This window comes from Pogona vitticeps, chromosome 2, assembly GCF_051106095.1.
Source record: "Pogona vitticeps strain Pit_001003342236 chromosome 2, PviZW2.1, whole genome shotgun sequence".
In the NCBI taxonomy this organism is placed as follows: domain Eukaryota; kingdom Metazoa; phylum Chordata; class Lepidosauria; order Squamata; family Agamidae; genus Pogona; species Pogona vitticeps.
Window position 1 is genome coordinate 12,099,806 of NC_135784.1, and position 19,365 is coordinate 12,119,170.

A 19,365-nucleotide genomic window follows, 5' to 3' on the forward strand; every position below is an offset into this window, starting at 1 on the left:
TTCTGGATGGGACAATTTGAGGAAAATGCAACATCTTTTAAGTGGCAATATTAAGGAACATACCCTGTCAACTGATAGATACGTCTACGCCATTATCCAGAGACGTCGTAGCATGCTCTCGCAGAATGAAGAGCCCTAAATATGCATTTGGCTGGTCCCTGCCACATGTTAGCTGTTGAACATTTTAGCTGTATTTTATTGTGTTTTAATTTGTACAGTATGCCAATACAGTGGTGCCTCGCTAGACAGTTACCCCGCATGACAGTTTTTTCGCTAGACTTTGACTTTTTGCGATCGCTATAGTGATTCGCAAAACAGTGGTTCCTATGGGGGAATTTTGCTGGACAATGTTTGGTCCCTGGTTCGCAAACCAATTTTCGCTAGACAACGATTTTGACAGCTCCCTCCGCGCTCGCAAAACAGGTGTTTTCGGGACCTAAGCTTTGCAAGACAGCTATTTAAACAGCTGATTGGTGGTTCGCAAAGCAGCTTTCCTATGGCCGATCTTCGCTAGACAACGACGATTCTTCCCCATTGGAACGTATTAAACTGGCTTCAATGCATTCCAATAGGGAAATGCTTTTCGCTAGACAATGATTTCACTAAACAGCGATTTCAGTGGAACGGATTATCATCGTCTAGCAAGGCACCACTTGTAAATGTTCCTGTCTGTCTGTCATTATGAGGCAAAGGCAACAGTCTGTGGTTTTCAAAAAAAGTTAGAAATTTGGAAAAGGCAACACCCAAATAATAACATAACTGAAAAACGATTAATAGACCAGAGAAGGTTTATCATCCGGAGTAAAGTGTTTTCAAAACTAGGATTGCAAGAACTAGAAAAGGTGGCAAAATCAACACAGGACAATGAGCATAATAGGGAAGGCAAATGGAGGGTAGAGGTAACCACAGCAGTGGAAGAAAACATATCAATAGAGCAACAGCTTGTGGAGCAGCCCAGAAATTATGAGTTGACACAATGGCAAATATCAGAGGGAAAAAAGAGTAATCCATATTAGCCAGAACTCAGATAGGCAAAGACTCCCCAATTAGCACTAATTACAAGGAAAACCAGTAAAAGATCTACCGAATTCTGCAAATGTTGTCATCAGAACAATCCCAAACAACATGGTGAAGGAAACAAACTAGCTCATGTATAGCACAGCTACCATAGGAAAACAACAGCAACAACTATGAAATTGACTGTGCCTGATATTTACAACTACCACCTCCACTACCACTGACTTCAAAGGGCAGAAAAAGCTCCCCACCTCCTTCAAGAGGAGAGCAGAAAGCAAGACGAATCACTCACGACGCGCCATTGTACTTTGAGAAGAGGGAGCCGACTTCTTGTTGACATATTCAACCATGTGTTCCATAGGGAAAGTTGAATCAGATCATTCAAATTGATCCATACTAGGTGCCGTGGATGGATATCCTCATGGAGACCCTGGGAAAGGCCTAATATATCAGCACATTTGATCTACACAAAGGTTATTGGCAGATGCAGGTAGATAAGAATGTTTCCAACAAATATGCAATTGTCCTGCATGTCAGCTTGTTGAACTGCATCCGAGAGTGTTCACGGAACTGGCTGAAGAACTTTCAACCACTGATTATAAAGTGACCACAATACAAACACCTACAAAACAAAGCAGTCATAACTAGAAGCCAATACGAATTTATCAAGAACAAAACCTGCCAGACTAAACTGATCTCACTGTTTGATTGGGTAACCTCCCTGATAAGGGGAATGGTGTAGACATCTTAGATCTTGACTTCACCAAAACTCTCTTCCCTCCTCCTGTCTTATTCCTTTCTTTTTCTCTTGCAACTAAGGTTCCTTTACCTGATAGATCCTTCTTTTCCTCTGATGGACCTTCTGCTTCCCTCTATGGAACTTCCACCTTAGACACCCCAGGATCTTTATTTCCAGGCTCTCCCATCCTTTCATTGGTCTCAACCTTTGATTCTTCACTCGGAATTATCTCTATATCCTCCTGGTTTTCTCTGTGACCCTTCTCATCTCTCCATCTTCCTGTTCTCCCCATGGAGGTGTATCTTCTCTGACAGGTCATATGTTCTGTCTCTGGGGCTCCGTGGGTTTTTCCCTCCTCAGGAAATGATGGCAATCCAGTCAGGATGGGTTCAGCCCAAATTTCTCCCTCACACAGACAACCAATGACATGGTGGTTGAAGCTCATCTGGGTATCTCATAAGAAGTCTTTTCATTGTTGCAATGATTCCAGGCAATTCCAAAATTTCTTATTTCTCTACAATTCATTTATTTACATCATTTCTTGCATCCATATTTAAATATACTAAATAAAAAAAATATGTAAGGCAGTCTTACAGGCATAGGGAAAAAACTGTCGGTACAGATCTTCAAATCCAAACATCATACTGTTATACAGAAACTGCAGACTTAGTTTAAATACATCCTTGCAACATGTAAACAGATGCAGGAATTTAATTTTAGATAATTGGGAAAACTTAGTATGTACTTGAATCTAAAATAAAAGCACATTAAAACACTGGAGGTCATAATCTAGAAAGACAGAGAATACATCTTCAGAACACTTCAAACTTTCTAAGAATACAATCAAAATGGAAAAAAAGATCATAATTTGTAATGAAATACATGTACAAGTATTTAAACATTAAAAATAAATGTATACAAAGGAAAAAAAGCAATATTTGGCTCTAAGTGTGTTGTTAAAACAGAGAAAATATTGTTCTCACCCAGGCAGGTGTAAAATCCATTGCTGGCTGTCCCTGCCTGATGGTTATCTTCCCACTCTTCCAAGCAGTTTCACCCGGCATCAGTTCCATGGTTCTGTTGTACTCCATGAAACCAAAAATCTACGATTCTCCATACCGTTCTAATAACAGCTTGTGGAAGATCTCCCCGAATATTTATATTCCTTTGTTCTGCATCAGTCAGAAAAACCAAATCTTCCCAAGGATTGGGTTTCCCAGCCTCTGAGAAGCTCAGATGTTAAGGATCAAAGGACTTGGTCACCACCGACCCAGTGCAGTCCAGGGCCTGCAGAGACCAGAGTTTGAAAAACCAAAATTTCCACTCCTTCCCACAATCCCTGCCATTACTGAGCAATATCCTCTCAATACAGTTAGAAACACCTAGTTCTTCATGAACAATACAGAATATATATATATTTTTGTTCATAAAAAATAGAGAACATTCATTGGTACCATCTTTAAAAATCAATTACTGTTATTATTTATGAGGGTAAAGCTTTCTGAAACAAATGAAAGCTTCTCTCTCTTCACTACTTGCTATTCTTTCATCAGTTAGCCTTAGAACACGCACCCTTTTCTCTTTTTACATTAATTTTGAAAAAGCGCCTATTGCAAAATACATGTGCTTATTCTTATTTTTTAAGCATACGGTTCGACATATATTTTGTGATATCTGTTAATAAACGATGGAAGTAAAACTCGTCACAAGTGGTACTTCAAAATGCATCCAATTTTATCTCTTTTCTGTTTTCAGCATTTTGTTATTTATTCTTTAAAGTGGAAAACAGCACAAAACTCAATGAGCACCTCAAGCCTTTTTATCAGGATCTCTGAATATAGCTCTTTCCACATTCTATGCATTTCTATGGTTTCTCCTCAGTGTGAGTTCTTTCACGTTTCCTAAGGATACCACTGCGACTAAAGCTCTTTCCACATTCCATGCATTTATGTGGTTTCTCCCCAGTGTGAGTCCTTTGATGTGTCCTAAGATTAACACTCTGACTAAAGCTCTTTCCACATTCCATGCATGTATGTGGTTTCTCCCCAGTGTGACTCCTTTGATGTAACCTAAGTGCACCACTCCAATTGAAGCTCTTTCCACAATGCAATCATTTATGTGGTTGCTCCCCAGTGTGAGTCCTTTGATGTGACCTAAGGGTACCACTGTGACTAAAGCTCTTTCCACATTCGATGCATTTATGTGGTTTCTCCCCAGTGTGAGTACTTTGATGTGTCCTAAGATTAACACTCTGACTAAAGCTCTTTCCACATTCCATGCATGTATGTGGTTTCTCCCCAGTGTGACTCCTTTGATGTAACCTAAGGACACCACTGCGGTTGAAGCTCTTTCCACATTCCATGCATGTATGTGGTTTCTCCCCAGTGTGAGTCCTTTGATGTGACCTAAGGGTACCACTTTGACTAAAGCTCTTTCCACATTCCATGCATTTATGTGGTTTCTCCCCAGTGTGAGTCCTTTGATGTAATCTAAGTGCACCATTGTGGCTAAAGCCCTTTTCACATTCCATGCATTTATGTGGTTTCTCCCCAGTGTGAGTCCTTAGATGTAACTTAAGATGACCACTCCGACTAAAGCTCTTTCCACATTCCATGCATTTATGTGGTTTCTCCCCAGTGTGAGTACTTTGATGTGTCCTAAGATGAACACTCTGACTGAAGCTCTTTCCACATTCCATGCATGTATGTGGTTTCTCCCCAGTGTGAGTCCTTAGATGTAACCTAAGTGCACCACTGTGGCTAAAGCCCTTTCCACATTCCATGCATTTATGTGGTTTCTCCCCAGTGTGAGTCCTTCCATGTGACCTAAGGTCACCACTCCAATTGAAGCTCTTTCCACAATCCATGCATTTATGTGGTTTCTCCCCAGTGTGAGTCCTTTGATGTGACCTAAGGATACCACTGTGACTAAACGTCTTTCCACATTCTATGCATTTATGCGGTTTTTCCCCAGTGTGAGTTCTTTGATGTATCCTAAGATTAACACTCTGACTAAAGCTCTTTCCACATTCCATGCATGTATGTGGTTTCTCTCCAGTGTGACTCCTTTGATGTAACTTAAGGCCACCACTGCGGCTGAAGCTCTTTCCACATTCCATGCATGTATGTTGTTTCTCCCCAGTGTGAGTCCTTTGATGTGACCTAAGGGTACCACTTTGACTAAAGCTCTTTCCACATTCCTTGCATGTATGTGGTTTCTCCCCAGTGTGACTCCTTTGATGTACCCTAAGGACACCACTGCGGCTGAAGCTCTTTCCACATTCCATGCATGTGTGTGGTTTCTCCCCAGTGTGGGACCTTTGATGTAACCTAAGGGTACCACTGCTACTAAAGCCCTTTCCACATTCTTCGCATTTATGTGGTTTCTCCCCAGTGTGATTCCTTTGATGAAACCTAAGGTGACCATGTTGACTGAAGCTCTTTCCACATTCCATGCATTTATGTGGTTTCTCCCCAGTGTGAGTTCGTTGATGTAACCTAAGTGCACCACTCCGACTAAAGTTCTTTCCACATTCCATGCATTTATGTGGTTTCTCCCCAGTGTGAGTCCTTTGATGTAACCTAAGTGCACCACTGTGAATGAAGCTCTTTCCACATTCCATACATTTATGTGGTTTCTCCCCAGTGTGTGTCCTCTGATGATACCTCAGGCCACCACTCTGACTAAAGCTCTTTCCACATTCCATGCATTTATGTGGTTTCTCCCCAGTGTGAGTTCTTTCATGTGACCTCAGGATACCACTCTGACTAAAGCTCTTTCCACATTCCATGCATTTATGTGGTTTCTCCCCAGTGTGAATCCTTTGATGCAGCCTAAGTTTACCATTTACAGTGAAGCTCTTACCACATTCCATGCATTTATGTGGTTTCTCCCCAGTGTGAGTCCTTTGATGTAACCTAAGGGTAGCACTCCGATTGAAGCTCTTTCCGCATTTCATACATGGATACTGTTTCTTCCCTTTGTGAGTTATATGATGTCTACTGAGATTACATGCGTTTATGTGGTTTCTCTGCTGCGTAAGTTCTTTCACGTGATGTCCACTCTTGCTTACTTGGATTTTCAATTCTCTGTTTTCTTGTTTGATTATGTGTTCCTGCCCAGGTTACCTCAGATGTTGCTGGGCAATTCCTCTCTTCATCATCTGGTATATTAGAAAAAGAAGAGAAACAACCACTTACAAAAGCTGCAGAAATAAGGAATGGTGTGTTCGGTCTGAGTCACGGAGGAGGAAGGAAAGACAGGCAAGAAGGTGAGAGAAGAGAACCACGGAGGAGATGAGGTGGGACCAGAGAGTTTTACTTTGGGCTTTAGGCTGGAAGGGCTCTCCACTGAGGAACCTTATGGAGGGAGGTGTAATGAAGGGATGGTCATTTTCAGAACCGAAAAAGTATTTGAAATTCAAAGTATATTGATTTCTTTCCCTTCTCAAATTCTCCCCAATGATTGTAACTTTAGTTTCCAGAAAAATAGAAGTTGATTTAAGAGGAAAGTTGATTAAAGAGGAATCACACTTGATTAAAGAGGAAACAAATATTTGAATTAAAGGAGTGTTTTGCAAAACTGAATAATAAAAGGGAAAACAGGTCAGTGTTAGAAAGAGTAAAAGTGGATTGACAGGTTTAAGTCAAGCTTGAGGGAATTGTTGAATACAATTCTATAAGTATTGACAGGATCAGAGCTACAAAATATGTATAGCTAGGATTAATACAGCTGAGTTGATTGTGACTGCTGAGAGAAGAATCTCAGGATTGGACAATCCTGAGATAAAGCTAGCAGAGCTAGCACACACACTCTGTTGGTGGTGTGGAATGGTTGATGTTGTGTCGGATTGCTGTCGTCGAAGTGCTGTGTTGGAGAGATTCTGAGAAGCCTGTCTCCGTGCTACATATTGGGGGAAGAACTTTGGCTTCAGGACTGCTCATCTGATAAATGAACTCTGGACTAATTTAGAGAATTAAATTCTCTAAAACAGCTCAAGGTGTATGAGGAAGTTAAGGAACCTGAGAATTGTAAAATAATAGGATGCAGGTGGGTATTTAAGAAGAAGGTAGATGCCGATGGTAACTTAAGATACAGAGCAAGGCTAGTTGCGAAGGGATATTCTCAGACTTAAGATACAGAGCAAGGCTAGTTGCGAAGGGATATTCTCAGACATCCAATGATTACGATCAAGTTTTTGCTCCAGCATTGAGACCAGAAACGTTGAGATTTGTATTGACTTATGCAGCTAAGCACAATTTAGTTTCCAGGCACATAGATATAGAGACAGCTTATTTATATGCTGACTTGCAAAATACAATAAATGAAAATTCCACCTATTATTGAGAAGAAAGGTAAATGTTGGTTACTGAAAAAAGGTTTATACGGATTAAGGCAAAGCAGTTATGAATGGAATCAACACCTATCCAAAACTCCGAAAGGTAATGGTTTTTCACAGGCAAAAGCAGACCCTTGTCTGTTTATAAAACGAAAGGAACAAGCTATCATATTAGTCTTTGTTGATGATATAGCTATATTTACAAAGAGTGAGAAAGCTGCTGATGAAATAATACAAATGTTGAAGAGAAATTATAAATTGAGAGATGTAGGTGAAATCAGCAACTATTTGGGAGTAGAAATTAAAAGATATGAAAAAGGATTTAAAATAGCTCAAAGAAACAAAATATTAAAGCTATTGAAGCAGTACAAAATGAAAAACTGCAAAGGTGCTGCAACTCCAATGAATGTTGAATATGAAAAAGAAAACATTACTGGTCCCGAATGTGATATAGATTTATACAGATCTTTAATTGGTAGTCTTCTGTATCTTAGTAGATGGTTAAGGCCAGATATTTCCATAGCAGTGAATTTATTGTCAAGAAACGTGTGCAAGACAAATGAAAAACATTGGCAATCAGCTAAGAGAGTGTTGAGATATTTAAAGGAGACACAAGACAAAAAGTTATATTTAGAGCCAGAGGGAGAATTTATCATAACTGCATACGCTGATGGTAATTATGGAAGTGATGTAATAACAAGGAGATCTACTTCAGGCATGACAGTACATTTAGGAGGTAGGTTGGTGAACTGGAAAAGAGCAAGGCAAAAATTTATTTCTCTATCGTCTGCTGAATCCAAATATGCTGCATTGTCAGAACTCTTTACTGATCTTGTTTATTATAAGCAATTAGTGCAGGATCTGGGAATATATTTACAAAATCTGATAACAATTTATGAAGACAACGAGGCAGTCATTCAGATGGCAAATCCTCCAAACGTAAAGAGTAGGTCAAAACACACTGATATCAGATATCAAATGTAAAACAAAGCACTGAAAATGGATTGATAGAACTGATATATTGTGAAACTGAAAAGAATATAGCTGACTGTTTAACCAGGGTATTGGGGCCAACAAAACATGAAAAAGCTTGTTACATGCTGGGATTAAAATGAAATGCATATGAATGTAAATATTTTGCTATGTATAAAACTATATATATATATATATATATATATATATATATATATATATATGTCTGTGTGTGTGTATGTATGTATGTATGTATGTATGTATGTATGTATGTATGTATGTATGTATGTATGTATGTATGTATGTATGTATGTATGTATGTGGAAACTGAGAATTGAATTCAACAATTGGAGGAGACTGACAGGTTTAAGTCAAACCTGAGGGAATTGTTGAATACATTTCTATAAGTATTGACAGGATCAAAATATGTATAGCTAGGATTAATACAGCTGAGTTGATTGTGACTGCTGAGAGAAGAATCTCAGGATTGGACAATCCTGAGATAAAGCTAGCAGAGCTAGCACACACACTCTGTTGGTGGTGTGGGATGGTTGATGTTGTGTCGGATTGCTGTCGTCGAAGTGCTGTGTTGGAGAGATTCATTTCTGAAACATTAAGGATATGGAGAAAACATAGTAAACATAGTAAAACATTGGCCCCCCCAGTATCCCCTTTATGTCCCCTCATGGATCACCCAGATTTTAAGTCTAAAGAAAAATATGCACAATTTAAGGAATGGAAGCAAATTGGAATATATAGAATTAATGACTTATTCGAGTCAGGGGAACCACTCACTATCAGACAAATAGAGGAGAAAACAAAGCAAATAAAAAGCAATTGGCTACAAATAAAACAAATGAGAAGTTTCGCTACTCACTTACAACAAAAAACTGGCCTTCTAAGAACATTAACCGAATTTGAACAATATTGTATACAAAAAGATAAAAATAAAAAGAAAGGATTAACCTCACTAATATATAAAAGTATTATTGAAAAAGAATATGGAAAAGGTGGAGGATCTAAAACAGTCTGGGAAACAAATTTAAATATTAATATACCTGAAGAAACTTGGACAGGAATCTGGAAAAAATATCCATATAAATCTATTTCAGCAAGTGCAAAAGAAATGGTTCTAAAGGTAGTGCACCGATGGCATCTATGCCCTACAAAACTACACAGAATTAATAAAGATATATCTGATAAATGTTGGAGGAACTGCGGTCAAAAGGGAACTCTGGAACATATGTGGATCTCTTGCCCCAAAATAGAAACTTTTGGGCTGGAGGTAATTAAATGGATAGAAACACTGACTAATCAAAAAATAGAGATTAATGAAACATTATTGTTATTTTCATTATTCACGGGGGGAAATGAGAAACTACAATATAAAGAATCAATTGCAAATCTCATAGGCACCGCAAGATCTGAAATAGCTAAAAATTGGAAAAAAGCCCAAGATCTCTCACTGCAAGCATTCACAAGTAAAATATGGCATACATTGTTGATGGAAAAAATGACGAATAAAGTTAGAGCACATAAAGGCAAAATAAGTCATAGTAAATTCACGGAAAACTGGAAGCCATTATTAAAATATGCCGATAAAATGGAGATATGTGGTTTGAAAAGAGACTTAGATTGTTGGTCAATTTTTTTTAAAGGGTAAAGGTATATATGTGTGATTTGGAGAAAAGTAGGGAATAGTTTTGTATTTAATATTTGTAAAATGTTCGATTGTCTTTTCATTCTTTAGAAATAAATAAAGGAAAAAAAACTCTGCTGGTGGTGTGGGATGGTTGATGTTGTGTCGGATTGCTGTCGTTGAAGTGCTGTGTTGGAGAGATCCTGGGAGAAGCCTGTCTCCGTGCTACATATTGGGAGAAGAACTTTGGCTTCAGGACTGCTCATCTGGTAAACAAACTCTGGACTAATTTACAAGGACTTTGACTGTGATTTATGTATTGAATCCTGTTGAACTGTTGTGCATGACCTCGGTCTGGAAAACTAAGACTAAAGCTGTAATACAAGTAATTCTTCTACCAACACTACAAGTTGTTTGGCGTCTTCATCTCAGGGAAATTTTTCTACTGATAGCGCCACCTGGTGTATCTTGGTATTTCTGCACCTCTGTCATGGATGAATGTGATGCAGCTAGATTATTGGATTTGAGAATGGGTAAGGACCAGTTAGTGGTCAATGGCGGGAATTGACAAAGTCTGCAGAGATTATTATTCAGAGGGAGAAGTGAAAGGACTGGTCCATGAAAGGGATGGGATGTAGAGTTTATAAAATAAGGTTACGGGTAGAGAATCATCAGGAATTTCTGAAAAAAGGATAGGAAGCAAAGATGGTCAGGGAAATAGGTACTGAGGGAATAGAAATGTAGAACTACAGAGCTAGAAGGGAAGTAAACTCCCATCCTCTTGCTCCAGAGTTAAATACCTTAACCAATGTCTATTAAGAGGGGGGGAAGTTGATGAACCACATCTGTGACAATAAAAGCAAAAATTTATACATTCAAATTGAGAAGGTATTTGACCTCCTGGTTCAAAATTGGGAAAGGAGTACGACAAGGCTGTATATTGTCCCCCAGCTTATTTAACTTATATGCAGAATACATCATGCGGAAGGCTGGACTGCAGGAATCCCAAGCCGGAATTAAGATTGCCGGAAGAAATATCAACAATCTCAGATATGCAGATGATACCACTCTGATGGCAGAAAGTGAGGAGGAATTAAGAAACCTTGTAATGAGGGTGAAACAGGAGACTGCAAAAAATGGCCTAAAACTCAACATCAAAAAAACTAAGATAATGGCCACTGGTCCCATCACCTCCTGGCAAATAGAACGGGAAGATATGGAGGCAGTGACAGATTTTACTTTCTTGGGCTCCATGATCACTGCAGATGGAGACAGCAGCCACGAAATTAAAAGACACCTGCTTCTGGGGAGGAAAGCAATGACAAACCTTGACAGCATCTTAAAAAACAGAGACATCACCTTGCCAACAAAAGTCCGAATAGTCAAAGCTATGGTTTTTCCTGTTGTGATGTATGGATGTGAGAGCTGGACCATAAAGAAAGCAGACCGCCGAAGAATTGATGCCTTTGAATTGTGGTGCTGGAGGAGGCTCTTGAGAGTCCCCTGGACTGCAAGGAGAACAAACCTATCAATTCTAAAGGAAATCAACCCTGAGTGCTCACTGGAAGGACAGATCCTGAAGCTGAGGCTCCAGTACTTTGGCCATCTGATGAGAAGAGAAGACTCCTTGGAAAAGACCTTGATGGTGGGAAAGTGTGACGGCAGGAGGAGAAGGCGATGACCGAGGATGAGATGGCTGGACAGTGTCTGCGAAGCAACCAACATGAAATTGACAGACCTCCGGGAGGCAGTGGAAGACAGGAGGGCCTGGCGTGCTCTGGTACATGGGGTCACGAAGAGTCGGACACCTAGAGTGGTCATTCGACTAGATAGGCGGGGTATGTACAGTATGTATGTATGTATGTATGTATGTATGTATGAATGAATGAATGAATGAATGAATGAATGAATGAATGAATGAATGAATGAATGAATGAATGAAGCAAGCCCACAGGAGACTAGCGTTCATTTTGGGACTCCTCATCCCTATGGAATGAGGGTGGAGAGGGTCAAGAACAACAAAATGATGATAGTGTAGTAATTAGGACTGAGAGCATAATGGGATGGAATTGTTGTTCCACTGGAAGGAGGAGCAAACAAGCAGCCCTTCGTGGGGGACCCCCATAAGAAAGTGCTTTTATGCAAATGCCCAAAGCAGCTCAGCAAAGATGAGAGAGCTGGAACAGGGATAGGGAGGGGCGCGTTGGAGTTGGGGTGGCCATATAGGTCAAATGGAGATGGATGGTGGGTCTGACTCCATCATGGAATCACTGTGGGTTAAACTACCAGGCTAAGGAGCAATGAGATAGTGTGTCGTGTGTATGTGTGTATCATCCTCCAGATCAAAAACTTGAGGTGGACCTTGAAATGCACAGAGAAATCAGGGAGGTGTCCAAAAGGGACAAGATTGTAATTATGGGGAAGCCAAATTCTCCTCACATCAATGGGGTCAATGTGTGCTTGAGTCAAGGAAGAGTGACCGGGTTTCTTGAGATGCTAAAGGACTGTCCCTTGGAGCAATTTCTTATGGAGCTCAACAGAGGACAGGTGACTCTGGATCTAATATTGTGTGGTACTCAGGACCTGGTTAGGGATGGGAATTTCACTGGATCGCTAGGGAATAGTGACCAGGCAGCCATCTCTGGAGTCTCTTTAAAACAACAGTAGTAGAGGCCCTGTGGTAGTGTATACCATAAAAAAAGGGGCTCAACTAACTCCAAGAAAGTGCCGGAATTGTTAACTAGCAAAGTTACAAAGGCGTTAACAGGAAAGAAGGGACCTTTCCATAAATGGAAATTCTTTCCAAATGAGGAATATTAAAAGGTACACAAACGCTGGGAAAAGAAATATACAGTGGTGCCCCGCATAGCGACGTTAATCTGTTCCATCGCTATCCGGAAACATTGCTATGCGGTGGGGGGGAACCCCATAGGAATTCCTTTTAATGGGGAGGCGGGGCTTGTCGCGGCGAAGCCAGCAGCAACAGGGAAGAGAGCTCCCTGGAAAATGCTGGAACTGCTAGATTCGGGACATCCCTGAAACACGGGAGGTCGAGGAGAGCTCAGGAGAGATCTCTCTGAAGCATTTGGTGACGACAGGAGGGGGAGAGAGTGGGTCGCGACCCAGTATCTCTTCCATCTGTAAGATTCACTCAAGCACGAATCGACGCAGGAGCCATCTTGTATGTATGGCACGAGCCGTGAGTACCAGAAAAGGGGGAGAGCGGAACATGAGTTATAATTTGGAAAACTAATTGAAGCCTCTGATTTATGAACAGCCCCGTTAAGCTGGAAAAAAAAAGAAGTAGAGTGAAAGGAATTTGGCAAAAGGAGGAAAGAAGCGGCGAGCGTTTGCTTACCAGTCTGCCTTTGATTTCTGAACTTTTAAACGGTCTTGGAAACAGGCTGGCACACAACCAAAAGAGAGACGGTGAAAGAAACTTGCTTGTTTTTTAAAATCCCGGAGGGAAACACCGAGGGATAGGATTTATGAGACTGAAACTTAGGCATTGCGACTCAATGTGGAAGAACCAGTCTGTGCGAGACCCTGAAATAGGCATTTATCGGGCTGCTGGAAGAAGACGGGATGAGTTGCTATTTTTAGATCATGAGAACAGACGGAGGAGGAAACGAAACAGCGACAACTGGCTAGTGGCTGGGCAGACCGGAAAACAAGGACTGGAGCTCCATTTAACGGATTCTAGAGACTCTGGACTTTATAGTAAAACTATATTGCTTGCTTAAAGGGGACTATGGACTATGGACTAATGGAAAGAAGATCAGTTGGATTATAAGGTGATTTGTTGGAGAGATTGAAATCTGGTGAGCTGAAATTCGGATGCTTTTGGCTGGACTTCGTGGGATCCTGATAATAGAACTTTGTTGACTTTCTGCAGGAAAAAAAAGGCTAACTCTGCCATAGCCATATTTTAAGCTTTTGGATTTAAAGTGGTAGGAGTAGAAATGATGGTACAAAATATAGATAAGGAATGGCAGTTTAATATACAGAAATTAATAATTTCAGGATTCCAGAAAATAAATGAACATCTTTGCCAGTTAGAAAATTTGATGAAAGAGAAATCATCAGATGGTGAAATACAGCTATGTAAAAAGGTAAACATTTCAGAACAGCCTCCACTGAGTAAGGTACCAAGCAATATAGATGGGGTAAAGAGCCATCTAGTGATCCATTCAAATACTGCAGTCAGAAAATGTGAGATTGAAAAATTGATGGTTGTGCCGGATGCATCCTCCTCTCTCAAAAATTGGAAGAAAGCAGAATTAGGGAAACAAGAGGAGTCTATTGAGAAAGTAGGAAATGAGAAAGAAATAGAAAAGGACTCAGATGTGCTTAATAGTTTTTTAAGCCAAAAGAATTTAATATACAAATCGAGATGGGTCTCAGACAGTGTCGGAATAACATAGATGTTAAATAGTAAGTGGGCAAATGAATTATATAAAAAAAAAAGAGTTAAGAATTGTTGCCTTGCAATATGACTTGATTGGATGATGGCATATTATGTGTTCTGCTATCCCCCCCAACCCTAACCCCTTCCCACCCTTTCACCCCTTCCATCCCCCCCACTGCCTTTTGCCTTTTGTATTCCTTCCCCATTACCCAATAGTTTTGAAAATAAAAATTAAAAAAATTTTTTTAAAAAAGGAATTCCTTTTAATGCAATCCTATGGGGACAAAACTCACTGTTGAGCGAAGATCCTCCATAGTGCCACCATTTTCGCTGCCTCGGTGAGGGCAGCACGCAAAAACACTGTGGGCGGCCATTTTGGTGACACATCGCAATGCGGTCGTAAAAACGATCGCAAAAAATGAATTGCTATGCAGATTCGTCGTTAGACGGTGTGCTCGTTATGCGAGGCACCACTAAAATAAGATTATATGAAGGGCAAAGAAAGACCTTGCGGAAAATATAGCCAGCAATATAAGGGGGAATAATAAAAGCTTCTTTAAATAGTTTAAACACAGAAAACTTGCCACAGAAGCAGCTGGCCCTCTGGATGGTGAAAAAGGGAAAGGGGAGGGAGATTGCAGAGAAATTAAATGAGTTTTTTGCATTAGTCTCCACAACATATGACTTTGGGCAGATTCCACCGCCTGAACAGCCCTCCTTGAATAATGAATTAAATCAGATCCAATTTATTCTACTCAAGCCACAGATATCATTAGGAGATCATCTCTGGAGGCCTGGAAATGGTCAACAGGGACTCAAATGGGAAGGAGCCTTTTTTCAGCAGTAGAGGTGACAGAAAGCTATAAAGACATTCCCACCTTGGCAGAATTTGTATATAACACTTCAGGAGCCATAAACCTCTTGGAGAATGTCACTATGGAGATACAAGCAAAATTAAAGGCTGAAGTAGTTTCCCTGAAGAATATGGCTTTGCAACAGAAGTTAGCCACTAATAGGCTGCTCCTGCATTGTGGTGGCCTGTGTGCATATATAAATCAAACACGTTGTATTATTTATTTATTTATTTATTTATTTATTTATTTATTTATTTATTTATTTATTTATTTATTTATTTATTTATTCGCTTTATATCCTGCCCATCTAGTATATTTATACCACTCTGAGCGGCTATTAGGATGCCTCAAAAAGACTAGTATGGGATCATGATATGTTAGCAGGTTCTAAAATCTGCTATTAAGGGAGAAGTGTTAGCACCTTCAGATTTCCATCACAACATCCATCAAACCACTTGATAAAATTAAAGCATTTGATGAGTTAATGGAACATCTCCACTGGGAATTAGGACAAGCTCCTTCAGCCCAAAGGTGCAGCAATCCCTCAAAACAAAGAACCTGGGTTTGATCCTGACTATAGGGATCTGAAAGTACACATCCGCCATTCATGGAGGGAACATAGGAAGACTGACTTCAACTGAAGCTTCAAAGAAAGGAAAAATTAACATTGCCAGACGGCAATCCACAGCTCATTGTTTGCCATCTAATCATCCTGTTGGATCCCTGGGTGAGTTTTTCAGTTTAAACTAGAAGCAACATGGGAAACGCCATATCTCCTTTACAAGGAAGTCACAAACAGAAGTTAATTTCTCTCCTACAAAGGGAAATTTTTTTTAATGACCTATCTCAACAACTAGTGCACATTTAATGACAGAGATAAGTTCTCTCTGCCCCTTCTATCCAGAGGGAGGCACTTTTAAATTTTCAGTTTGAGAATTAATTGGAAAAGAACTTCACAACACCAAGGGAATTTCACATGAAATTCTTAACACATGGCAGGTATGCAATTTCAAAGCTAGAAAATCCTCTCCTATCTCAGGGAAATGAGCCACAAGCTCTTCTGTTAACTAGCCCAAAAATCCTCCCCCCCGGTCAGGCCTCCCGAATTCCCTGATGAATCCCCTCAAAATGGTCTCCATCATGGTCTCCCTGCCCAGCTTCTAATTCATCTTCTCTCCCCCACTCCCTCCTTTTCTCTTTCTGCCCTGCTTTCCAATGCAGATGCTAGTTTCTATTATTCCCCACCCTTCTCCCCCTCTCTCCTGCCTTGTGATGCAGCAGTCTCTGTTCCCACACTCCCTCCTGCTCTTCCCCCTCCCAGTTCACTCCTTCCCTGCTCCGCTATGCAATTAGCTGAAACACCTGCAATTCTCCCTCTGCATGCCTCTCTGATCTTCTCTGGCAAGGCAAAGCAAAAAATGTTATCTCCTGAACAGCTTGGCAGCAATTCCCAGGGTTTCGCTTTTGTTCCCCCTGTGGTTTATAATGACCAAAGAGATTTGCGGGGAACTCAGTAAACAGCACCCCAATTAGAGAAATTCAACTTGCTACTGTTAAAAGTGCTCCTGTTGACAAATCAGCTCAGAATTTGGCAACAGCACATCATGAACCAGGTGCTGTAGATTTCATGTTGAAAACTGACTGGCTTGAAATTTATGCTACTCAACCAGTACAAAACAGGGAACAATCTGCTTTAACAATCCCTATGCACCACAGTTCACATTCTTCTCACCGGTACAAGGTCTTGCCAAAGGAAATGTGGAATGCTGGTTATCTAGTCCTAGAGACACCTTGTTTGGGAAACCCTGCGTTGTTTGCATGTCATTTCACGGATCAAACTTTGTTGGGAGATCAATTTCTCCCTGCTTTGATTTCTCCTTCTTTAACTGCTGTATTCTTCCATGTATAAGATGCCCCATGAACCAGACGCCCCCAATTTTTCTAATCCAAAATTAAGAAAAATAAGTGGGGCTTAGCAGGTGTAGGGAGAAAGGGATCAAAGTGCTCAAGGTTTGCTTTGATCCCTGCTTTTGCCTCTGTACTCTCATCAGATTCTGTGTATAAGACGAGCCTCAATTTTTAGTCGAAAGATTTTAGACAAAAGTATAGTCTTATACACGGAAAAATACAGTAATTGCTTACAGCAAACACATCTTTACATGGCTTCAGCATCCCCAAATTTCTATTTGGCACACCAATTCCTGAAGACTACATGTTCCATGTTTTTACCAGTACTACAAACTCCATCACAATTTGCATTGGTAGAAAGGCAGTGATTTCTTGAAAATTTAAATTGGGCTTGTGCATTCATGAACCTTAGGACACATGATTTCTAACTCCTGTTTAATGCAGTCCAGGGGCCTCAAATTCCTATAAAATCTTCCATAACTCAAATTCATGAAGTGGTTAAACAGTAGCATTGCAACTTCCTCTTTTTTTGACTCTTTGCAGCTGCTTATCACACATACAGTTCAGGTGTTTCTTCTCAAGGCCACTGAAATGCCTAAATTGCTTGACTTCTTTAACACTTCTGCTGGGAATGTTTACTCTGCGATTACAGACCATGTGACAAAGGGAAGCCAGCGTATCAAGCACTTCACAAATTTGGAGTGCCTGTGTTGTTACGTGCCTATCTTCAAGACTGGCTCACTAATTATTCACACTGTGGATTCATATTGCATTCTTGACATGCGCTTCAATCCTTTTCTGACCTTAGAAAACTTTCCTGCTGTTAACTCACAGCTTTTTTTACAGCTCACATTCCTTCTCGTAAGGAAAAAAGAAAAAGAGGAAATGTGGGGGGGAGGGCTTCCCAAGGTTGCTAAGCTGTTGGCTGATGGTACAGTTCTAGAGGACACTCTCTCAGATGATGTCACAGCTGCTTCTGAGAGGAGGCGTCTCAATACCTGGCAGATCGTCTTCTCCCACCCAGATCTACCCGAATCACCTGACATAGAAAACAGGGACAGCTAAGGGGTCTGATGCCGAGGGAGGCCCGGAAGGAAAAAACAAGAAATCAGGCAGTGGCCCCTCGTCTGTGGAATACCTTCCCCACTGAAATTCAGATGGCACCCTCGCTGGGCAACTTCAAAAGCCAGCTGAAAACTTGGCTATTCAAGCAGGCTATTCAAGCCCTTCAGTCAATTAAGTCATTCTTATTCCTTATTTTTCTTCTTTTATTCTTGCCATCTTGGGACTCTTTGCTTTAAAGTAACTGTTAAAATAGTAAATTCATATTATATTTTATATTGTTTTGTTTTATTAATGTAAAACTGTATATTTTCGATTGTTTTTATCTTCTAAGTTGTGAGCCGCCCAGAATAGACTATGTCTAGATGGGCGGCATATAAATGCAATAAATAAATACAGTGGTGCCTCGCATAGCGAGGTTAATCCGTTCCGGATTAACCTTCGCTATGCGAAAACATCGCTAAACGGGACTAAAAAAGCCATAGAAACGCATTGAACTTTGTTCAATGCGTTCCTATGGCTTGAAAACTCACCGTTAAGCGATGTTGTCCCATAGCGCCGCCATTTTCGCGCCCTCGGTAAGCAAGGGCAGGGCGCGAAATTGCGGCGCGGACCTTCCGGCGGCCATTTTGGAAACGCCGATCAGCTGTTCTCCCCCGCTTCGTTTTGCGAAGATTGCTAAGCGAATCGCTTAGCGATCATCGCAAAGCGAAAAATCGCCATAGGGGCCATCGCTGAGCGAATGCTCCAGCGATGGCCCGGACCCCCTCGCTATGCGAATTCATCGCATAGCGAAGCACTCGCTAAGCGAGGCACCACTGTAAATAAATACCCATCCTTTCGCTTTCTCATAGTGATAGTGAGCTAGCTTCAAAGCCTCTCTTTGGCCAAGCCTAATGTCATTATGCAACCATTGCCCTATCTGTATACTGTCAACTATTTGTGAGCTTGTAAGTTTATTGAAAGAGAGAACTCCGAGAGAGCTGGATCCAGAGGTGTGTATGGAGGACTCAGCTGGCAGACATCCTTGTGTGTGTAGTTGACTACTTTAACTTTTCTCTCTAGGACTCTTTGTTATCTGACTTATCTGCTGATCACCCTAAAACTATCTAAAAAATGACAGAATGATTTCAATACGAATCCAAGGCAGACCTTTCAGCATCACAGTAATCCAGGTTTATGCACCAACCACCAATGCTGAAGAGGCTGAAATTGATCAATTCTATGAAGACCTACAACACCTTCTAGAACTGAGACCAAAGAAAGATGTTCTTCTCATTCTAGGGAATTGGAATGCTAAAGTAGGGAGTCAAGAGATAAAAGGAACAACAGGGATGTTTGCGGTTGAAAATGAAGCAGGGCAAATGCTAATATAGTTTTGTCAAGAGAAAAAGCTGGTCAACACAAACACTCTTTTCTAACAACACA

The 19,365-nt window shown here is 40.6% G+C and overlaps 1 protein-coding gene and 1 long non-coding RNA gene across 2 annotated transcripts; one reads left to right on the forward strand and one right to left on the reverse strand.

The window, feature by feature from the left end:
- Nucleotides 1–2,258: 2,258 nt before the first annotated feature.
- Nucleotides 2,259–5,714, reverse strand: LOC140703758 (uncharacterized). The gene is given in 1 exon segment (XM_078387544.1): nucleotides 2,259–5,714. A coding segment is annotated over 1 exon segment (2,094 nt). The 3' UTR covers nucleotides 2,259–3,620.
- A 179-nt stretch (nucleotides 5,715–5,893) lies between these two features.
- LOC140703883 (uncharacterized) lies at nucleotides 5,894–14,366 on the forward strand. Its single transcript, XR_012083059.2, has 2 exons — nucleotides 5,894–6,026; nucleotides 9,817–14,366. It is a non-coding gene; the product is annotated as an uncharacterized LOC140703883 (long non-coding RNA).
- Nucleotides 14,367–19,365: the final 4,999 nt, after the last annotated feature.